Source organism: Papaver somniferum, unplaced genomic scaffold (assembly GCF_003573695.1).
Source record: "Papaver somniferum cultivar HN1 unplaced genomic scaffold, ASM357369v1 unplaced-scaffold_10, whole genome shotgun sequence".
NCBI lineage: Eukaryota > Viridiplantae > Streptophyta > Magnoliopsida > Ranunculales > Papaveraceae > Papaver > Papaver somniferum.
This window is the reverse complement of record NW_020618825.1, coordinates 18,311,642-18,321,129: the sequence shown is the minus strand read 5'-3', so window position 1 is coordinate 18,321,129 and position 9,488 is coordinate 18,311,642. Positions and strand designations below refer to the sequence as shown.

Here is a 9,488-nt window from a genome sequence, read left to right as displayed (position 1 = left end):
AAATTTGAAATGACAATGATAAAGAAGAAATATATGAGAAGGAGAAAAGTTGGTTTTGGGAACCGTCGCCATTCAATGTCGACACGATCGAAGTGACTAGAGAATGGGTCGTTATAAAAGCCTGATCTCTAGTTGGGGAGATGAACCATTGAGATTTCTCAGCAATTTTTCCTCTGAGGTTTTTCCTGTGTATTCCTTCATGGCTGGAAATCAAAGTAATGTTGATCGCAAAGGCAAGCGCAAATTGAATGAGTTAGAAGATGAACCACGAATTCATTGGTACACATATGAGCATCGTATAAGTCGTTTGCCTTATGGTATAGCTTTCCCACAGGGTTATGAGTCCCACAGTTTTCAGCGGAACTGCGATTGGTATTTTAGTGATATGCAGCATAACATTAATGTGAAGCTTGAAGAGAGCTTTCAACAGGGTAGTCCACCAGGGATTGTACAAGAGTTGTTGCTCAATTCCCCTGTAGAGAGATTGATTTCTTTAAACACAATAAGTTTTCTCTTATTCATCAGTGTACCAGCAACCCATTTCTCAAGCCTGGAATTAGGATCGAGGAGAGAGGTTTTAGAATATCGGGTGCTACTCATTCTATTGATGATGGTCCTTCTGCTCCTATGCGACCGAGAAACCTCTTCCATAGATGAAACCCAAGAGGAATGGTTCTGATGACGATGATCGGGTCTTGTATGCCTATCACCCCAAGTTTGGGCCATTTGAAGTTTATGAGGGAGTGGCTATTGTTGCGAATCGTTTTCTGATTTCTGGGTTCAGTAGGATTGGATTGCAATCTATTACCCTTCCTTCTGAGGCTCAACTCATGATGCGACAATTGGATGCACAACCATGGCATGAGGATGAGCCAATGCATTTTCTAGTATTGGACGCTCTTTGTCCTGCTACTGGAAAGATTGGTCGAGAAATTTTAGCCGGCGTAGTCACCGAACCAGACACTGCTCCATCTACCGATCCAGATCCTAAACCAGCCACCGATCCAGCATCCGATCCCGATCAGCCAGTGCATCCTTCCAGTGATTTTCCTGTAGCACCTGAAGCTGAAGTGGACAATGAGAATCAGAGTACTCCTCCTTTTCGCAATCATACTCCAAGTTTCACCAGACGCTTGACACGGAGTTTGACTCGTATTGTTAGTCAGTGGACTCGGATCCAGACTCATCAGAGGAAATAGAAAGTAAGCAACAGTCCTATGTGTCTTTCTAGTGAAATCAGAAGAGAGATACATAGATTTGGTATTTCTAGTAGGTTGAAACATAACAATTTGTCAAACAATCATCTTTTTTTGTAAGTATTTTGGATAAAATTTTCACTCTTAGTATTATGGTAGTAAGATATATGAGTTATGCGAAATGGTTTATGATGTGGAATGTTGTTTTTTCTTGGTGAGATGCAATGTATAGTTTTCCTATGCATGATTTTGATTACATATATAGGAGATAGAGGGATAGCAGAGTGGTGCTCAGAGAAGGTGTAATCAGTGAAGAATTGTGAAAACTGTAGGATTAGAAAGCGAGGGTGTTTTTCATGTTTCCTACAAAGAATTACAAGAGCAGTACTAGTCTTAGCTATCAGAGTAGTATTCTTGCTGAGGGTAGAGATGATAGGGTAATCAAACTTGGGTATGTGATTTGAGATTGGAATGTGTATCTTAATGGTTTTCTGATTCTGGAGAGATTGTGAAGGTTGACACTTTTATTGCTAGTGATGAGGGTGAGAGCTTAAAGGTCTGTGATACTTGTGTTGCTGGTGATGTTGATGTTCCTTGTGATGTTTGTGATACTTGTGATTTCTGTGATTTTTGTGTTGCTAGTGATTTCCTGAGTATCAGAATTTCCTGTGATTTGGTTGAAATCTTTCATGTAAGAGTATAAACAATTGCAGTGCTTGAGAATGGGATTCTGATGATTAGAAATTAGAAAGGAATTAAACAGGAATAGATTGATAGATTAGCATAGGGGAAGGAGAAGGATCAGAAAAAGGGGAGATCAGAAGAAAGGGGAAGAAAAACCGGGAGGGGAATAAGACAACAATAACGGCTAGAAGTGAACAGAAAAATCAGATTTCAGGCAAATGATACTTTTGAAACTTTTGAGTTACACCAAAGCTTATGCTTTGGCCTTTTTTTATCAGTAGAAACTGGTGTCACCGAAAGTTTTTGCGGGTATAAGATTTAGTTTTTTTGTTCTTTATTATTACTCAAAGATTTTGTTTTGTTATTGCTCTATACAGGTCGGGGGAGAGCATGCTGACTCTGATGTCCTTAGCTCCCTCTCTTTTTCGCATGCCCAAGAAGCTGCTCATAGCAAAATCAATTCAAAAGGTGGTAAAGTAAAAGAAAAAATATACCTCGTTCTGAATATAAAACGAAATAAGAGGAAAACTAAAAGAACTCAAACATCAGATAAAAAGAAAAACAATAATGTATATCACCTAAAGATACTTTGTGCATGTAAGCATATATACAAAAGGCTACAAAGATAAATATTGAATTGCAATAATCACCAGGGAAATCGCGGTAGTTTTTCGTCATCACTTGAAAAATTTGTTTCAGATGTCCATGCCAAATCTAGCTTGATAGTTTCGCAAACCAATATGAAATCGCCGGCATACGTACGTCAATAATATTTTCAATGACATCCTTAGATGTGCATGTGTCTATAACCGGAAACATAGAAACAATCAAATTCATTTATACATAAACCAATAACCAAGATCCTTCCAAACTGCACCGTTAACAAATCAAAGAGTAGTTACGAAAAAACCCATTTTTTCCAAAAAGAATTGGCAAGAGAAACGCATGACAAAAAATACATGCAAAGCTCGTGACGTATCATCGAAAATTCCATACATAAATGAATCTTTAACCCGTTTTTCCAAAGATCGTGAGTTATCATCAACATTTCCAAATAAAATCTAAGTAAAAAACAAAATAAAATCAAGAAAAGAAAAGAAATACAAAAAAAAAAAAATCATGATTCTATACCTTGTATTGCATGATCATGATCGAATGAAATTATTAGTATAACCACAACGTTTTAGAATAAAAATTTCAATTCTCATGAGCTTTCACGATCGCAGCCACTGATTACACATTCGAGGTTTATGCAAAACAAAAAACGAAGCAAAACAAAATCAAGAAATGGAATACCAAAAAGACAGGATTTCACGATTCTATACCTTGCATGGATATATTAGTATGACCACAACTTTTTATAATAACCATTTCAACGCGCTCATGAGCTTTCATTGCCGCACCCACTGATTATATATTGGAGGTTTATGCAAAACAAAACAAGAATAGGTAAGAGACAAAACCATTAACAGGAAGAAAACGAAAAATAACTGAACCCTAGCAAAAGGATGAGATATGGTGTTGGCTCGAGCACTTTATATAGAGCCAGACCAAGGAAAGAAATTCCAAAAAAAAAGAAAAAGAAAAAAAGAAAAAGTAGTTTGGAAATAATATGAATATATTTTTTTTTGATAGCCACATTAAACGCAAGAAATATTTGCGTCTAAAAAATCTTGCGAATCTTTTATAGTTTAAGAATCCATATTTTTATATGATTTTATTTTTGGAATCTAATAATTTAAGTAAAAATTGTTATTGAATTTCTGCTTTTCTTTATTTCGTTGTTGTCGCCAAGATTTTTTTTTGTTCTTTTTTTGTTTCTGTTGTTGATTCTTTGCATTTATTTTATCTTTTTGTTTCTGCTATTGATTCTTTGCATTTCCTTATTGCACAGGATTGACGGTTAAAGCTTGTCTCAACTAATTCAAGAAGAAGAGTAACCAGTGGTTAATTCCAGGTATTTTTATTTAATTTCAATTATTTTATCAAAAAATTTGCATTTTAATCATCATTATTTGTTATTTTATTTCAACGATGTAATTTTTTAATTTAATTATTTTCAAATATTTTGAGCTTTTGTTTGTTCAAAATTGTAAGATAAGGATTAGTTTAACAATAGCTTGGAATTGTAAATAGGATCAGTTTGATTATTGATTAATAGAAGTGTAATTGGACATTGGACATCAGACAATTTTATTTTACTTGAATTTTATGATTTTTTTCTGATTATATGACGATAAAATCCTGATGTATTTACTTGAGTTTATTTCTTTATTTTAATTGAATTTATTTATTTACTTGTATATGTAATTTAATGCGAGAATCTAATTAGGATTTTATAGATTTAATTATTTTATGTAATATATTTTTTTCTTGAATGCTATTGGACGGAAAAGATATTATGAGAATAAATATTCTCCTCAAATTTGATTGGTCAATATATTAAAATGGTGGGGCCGGAATCAACCAGGAGCTCCGGTTAATGAAAGCGTTCGGAAAAACTCTGTTTTTATATAGAGAATAGCACTACGGAACCAGCGTCGCCTTTATTTAAATCTCACAAACTATCTTCACGACTCTTATGAAGGGCTCTCCTCAACAGTTGATGTAAGGAGATGGAATATGTGGTAATGGTCCATTGGTCCTAATGGACCCTCAGTTAACATCAATTAGTCCACAATGTTTCTTAGATCAGGTTCGTTTCTTTCAATTTTTATCTCTTTTTTACTTTACATTTCATGGTGTCTTTGTAATGTAGTACGATAAGGGAAGAAGGAAATGCGAAGATTGCAGGTGTTGAGAAGGTAAGAAAAGGATGAGAAACAGAAGAACAATTGAGAAACAGAAGAACAATAGGGTTTAAAAGATGAGAAAGATAGGTTTGCTCTTAAAGAGTCATTTTGATAATAATTGATAATAACAATTGTATCTTACAAGAACTTAATAAGCATGTTATATAGGCATGAGAAGAACCTAAAAATAGAAAAAATCTAAAAGAATAAAAATAAGGAAACTCTAAAAGAAGAAGTTCTAGACTTGTAACACAAGAAAACCAAATTAAAAGCAAAGAATCAACCGTGATAGTTGATACTTCTCAAAGGGATAAACTGTGAAAGTTGATACATCATAAAGGGATCAACTGTTATTGTTGATACGGAATAATTAGATCAATAGGAACAGTTGATCCATTGAAAACAGATAGATGTCCTACATCAGTCTCCCCTTCTTGAAAAAACTCGTCTTTGAGTTTCCTGAAACAAATAATAGGTCATTATCACTATGAAAGGTGAAAATCTCTTGAATATTGAACACATTAGAAATGTTCCATTCCTTGGGTAGATCAATGAGATATGCATTGTCACTGATTTTTTTCATGATTTTGAAAGGGTCGTACTTCTTCATCTTAGTCTTGTTATAGGTACCAAGTGGAAATCTTTCCTTGCGTAGATGAATCATAACTAGTTCTCCCTCTTGAAAAGTTTTGAATCTTCCATGCTTATCTGCAGCATCTTTGTATTTGGCATTAGACTCTTCAAGTTTAGTTTTGACCTCATGATGTAGTTGAGAAGCTTGCTCAATAGATTATCAGCTTTGACATTGGATTTATGTAACTTAGGAAGTACAACCAAGTCTAAAACATGATTAGGAACCTTTGAATAAAAAATTTCAAAAGGAGTTTTACCTGTAGATATGTTTATTGAAGTGTTAAATGCAAACTCCATGTGAGGCAGCAAAATATCCCACTGTTTGCTGTTATCAATGCTTTTAGCTCGAATCAAATTGCCCAAAGAACGATTGACAACTCCAGTCTGGCCATCTGTTTGTGGATTTGAAGTACTGCTCAATTGCAAACTAGTTCCTAAATGCATCCATAATGACTTCCAAAAATAGCTTAGAAATTTTGTATCTCTATTAGAAGTAATAGACTTAGGAATGCCATGCAATCGAACTATCTCTCTGAAAAATAAAGATGCAACATTCGAAGCATCTATATATTTTTTGCAGGCTATAAAGTGAGCCATCTTTGAGTATCTATCTACAAAAACCATCATTGAATCATTACCTCTAGCTGTTCTAGGTAAACCAAGAATGAAGTCCGTACTAATGTCCACCCATGGAGCTTCTGGAATTGGTAAATGAGTGTAAAGCCCAGTGTTTTGAACAGTACCCTTAGCTTGTTGACAAACCATGCATTTCATAACGTATTTTTGTACATCACACTTAAGTGAAGGCCAATAATAACAAGTGCAATAGTTTTATCTCTGCCAAAATGGACACCAAGTCCACTTCCATGCAGTTCACGTATTGAATGAAGAAGTAAAGAACCATTATGAATGTAAATACGATTACCTTTAAATAAAAAGCCGTCTTGAATAAGAAAATCATCAACTCCATGAGCCAAAGAACTGCATTGTTCCCAAAGTGACTTCAAATCATCATCCTCAGCATAAATCTCTTTTATGTAATTGAAAGCAAAACTTTAATTGCGAATTGTTGCTAAAATATGTCGCCGTCTACTTAGAGCATCTGCAACTTGATTAAGCTTGCCACTTTTATGTTTGACAGAAAAAGTGTACTTATTAATTGTAGATAACCACCTATCATGCATACGGTTAACTTTAGATGAATTCCGTAGATATTTCAAAGCATGATTATCAGTATTAATCACAAATTCTTGATGAATTAAATAAGTATGCCACTGTTTAAGAGCTTGTACAAGAGCAAGCAATTCCAATTCATATGTAGACCATTTTTTTTGAGTACCAGAATTCTTTTCACTATGGTAAGCAACTGGATGTCCTTCATGAGATAAAACTGTTCCAATTCCAATAATAGAAGCATCACAATCAACTTGAAAAGGTTTGGAAAAGTCAGGCAGCGCAAGAATAGGAGTTGAACATAGTTTTTCTTTAAGAGCATTAAAACTATTATCAGCTTCTTCAGTCCATATGAACTTTTCTTTTTTCAAACAATCAGTAAGAGGTGCAGCAATGGTGCTGAAATTTCTTACAAAACGCCTATAAAAGGAAGCCAATCCATGAAAACTTCTCACCTCTTTGATAGAAGTAGGAACAGGCCAATCCATAATAGCTTGAACTTTAGAAGGATCCACATGAATACCCTTGGAAGAAATAAGATATCCCAAGAAGGTAACTTTAGATGACATAAATGTGCATTTCTTCAAGTTCATGAATAAAGAATTTTCGTATAAAACCTTGAACACCTGAGAAAGATGATTGATATGCTCTTATGCACTTCTGTTGAAAATTAATGTGTCATCAAAGTATACAATGAAAAACTTACTCAGAAAAGGTTTCAAAACTTTATTCATGAGTCTCATAAAGGTACTAGGAGCATTAGACATACCAAAAGGCATAACAATCCATTCATATAACCCCTCTCTTGTTTTGAAAGCAGTTTTCCATTCATCACCCACTCTGATTCTAATCTGATGATAACCACTGCGAAGATCAAGTTTAGTGAAAATGATAGACCCTGCTAAAAGATCAATCATATCTTCAATACGTGGAATAGGAAACCTATAAAGAATTGTGATAAGGTTCAAAGCTCTGCAATCGATACACATTCTCCATCCATTATCTTTTTTAGGTACCAAAAAAGCAAGACATGCACAAGACTATTACTAGGTCTAATTAATCCCTTAGTTAATAAATCATTAACCTGACCTTGTAATATTTCATGTTCAGTAGGACTCAGTCGATAATGAGCTTGATTAGGTAAAACAACTCCAGGTATAAAATCAATGCAATGTTGAACATCTCTAAATGGTGGTAAACTCACTGGTAATTCCTCAGGAAATAGTGCTTTAAATTTTGATAATAAAGGTTGTACCTGAGTAGGAATTGTTACCATAGGTTTGGTTCCTTCATGAGAGCTCAAAGTATGAGATGAGTGTAAAGAGCGAGAAATAGTAGCCACCAATGCAGTAGTCTTGCAATCACTACGTTCTTGAATCACTAAAGAAGACTTGGAAGGAAATAAGATCACTCTTTTACCATCTTTGTAAAAAGTGTAAGTATTCTCAAAACAGTTATGAACTTCTCCAACGTCATATTTCCATGGTCTTCCGAGAAGAAGATGAGTTGCAGTCATATCAATAACATCACAGAGCACAGATTCCTTATACTCAATAACGCACTGATGAGTAATTCTCTGTGTAGATGAACTATTCACCCAACCTACAGAATAAGGAGAAGGATGTGGTGTAGTTGGTAGACCCATTTTCTCTACAACAACAGATGCAATGTAATTGTCAACACTGCCACTGTCAATGATCATGTCACAGACTTTGCCACCTATAAAGCACTTGGTTTTGAAAATACTATGTCTTTGAGAATAACATGGTTCAGTAAGCATGAATGGTCGAATCATTCCAACAAAGTGATCACCATGACTGTCATGTAAATCTAGATCGTCAACTTCTTCACTTGCATCCTCATTAAAAACTTCATCATCTTGGGAGTCAATTTGTAGCTGATTATCTCCAATGAAACCATTGAAGCGTCGACAGTCATCTGAAGAATAACCAGATTGGTTACATTTATTGCATTTATCTCCACGAAATTTTGAATAAATGTTAGGAGCTTTAGTAAGAGGTGGAAACTGTTGTTGCGTTCTATTAGAAAATTTGTCGCTTGTTGGTTTAGATTGTTGTTGGATAGATTGAGGAGCAACAGTGGATGGTAAGATAGGTGAAGTAGTTGGAGTTGTAGTTGGCTGAGCAAAAGAGAAACTCAGGGGTTGCTGTTGTGTCTGATAAGATTGACCATAACTGAATTTATGTGGATCAACAGTGACTGTTGATCCCCTTTCACCTTGATTTCCAGAATAGGAATTATATGGCATGGAAGCTTTATAATAATTATGATAACGAGCTTGGCGTAGAGTTGCTTGTCTGGTAGTAATATGTACACGCCTTTCTACCTTAGTAGCTTGTTGAAACGCCTCCACCATGGTAAACACTGATTGTGTCATCCCTTGCTGAATTAAGTTGTTTAAGCCATCGATAAAACTTGCAAGCAACTGTGCTTCAGTTTCATTCAACTGATTACGTGCAACCAAGCTATAGAATTCAACTACATATTCTTCGACAAGTCTAGCTCCTTGTCGACAGTGTTGAAGCTTGATAAACAATTGTTGCATCTAATCATGAGGTAGAAACTTATCTCTTAATAAATCTCCCATTCTTTTCCAAGTACGTATTGGAGGTTTGTGAAAGTTACGTCGATCTTCACAGATATTATCCCACCAAGATGCAGCTCCACCTTTGAGTTTATAAGCAACTAGCTTTACTTTAGAAGAATCAGGTACTTCCATGAAATTAAAGAAAGATTCTACTTCATAAAACCAATCCAACAATTCCTCAATTTTTAAACCACCATGAAAATTTGGAATATAAGCTTTCAATTTGTATTCTGGCAAAGTTCCATAAGGATTAATGCTGGATTTTAATCTTTTGTCATCTTCCCATTTTTTTCTTCTTCAGCTTCAATTTGGTCCTCATCTTCATCACTGTGGGGATTCAAAATTGCAGGTTTCTTATAAGGACTATTAAGAAAGCTCTCAAATTGTTTTGTGAACTTAAGA

The 9,488-nt window shown here is 34.8% G+C and overlaps 1 protein-coding gene across 1 annotated transcript; it reads right to left on the bottom strand.

Moving 5' to 3' along the window:
• Positions 1–6,360: 6,360 nt before the first annotated feature.
• On the bottom strand, positions 6,361–9,044 carry LOC113326491. Its single transcript, XM_026574211.1, has 3 exons — positions 7,568–9,044; positions 7,248–7,342; positions 6,361–7,104 (listed from the first exon to the last, which is right to left on the bottom strand). The coding sequence occupies exons 1-3, from the start codon at positions 9,042–9,044 to the stop codon at positions 6,361–6,363; spliced, it is 2,316 nt and encodes a 771-aa protein (XP_026429996.1).
• Positions 9,045–9,488: the final 444 nt, after the last annotated feature.

Bases quoted from the DNA above. Each gene is read 5' to 3' on its own strand.
- LOC113326491 (XM_026574211.1), bottom strand. From the start codon at position 9,044: ATGCAACAATTGTTTATCAAGCTTCAACACTGTCGACAAGGAGCTAGA. The intron at 7,343-7,567 runs GTCAGGTTAATG...TGATCTTCGCAG, and splicing joins TGAACATGAAATATTACAAG to TGGTTATCATCAGATTAGAA. The intron at 7,105-7,247 runs GTATGTCTAATG...CATCTTTCTCAG, and splicing joins ATGGATTGTTATGCCTTTTG to GTGTTCAAGGTTTTATACGA.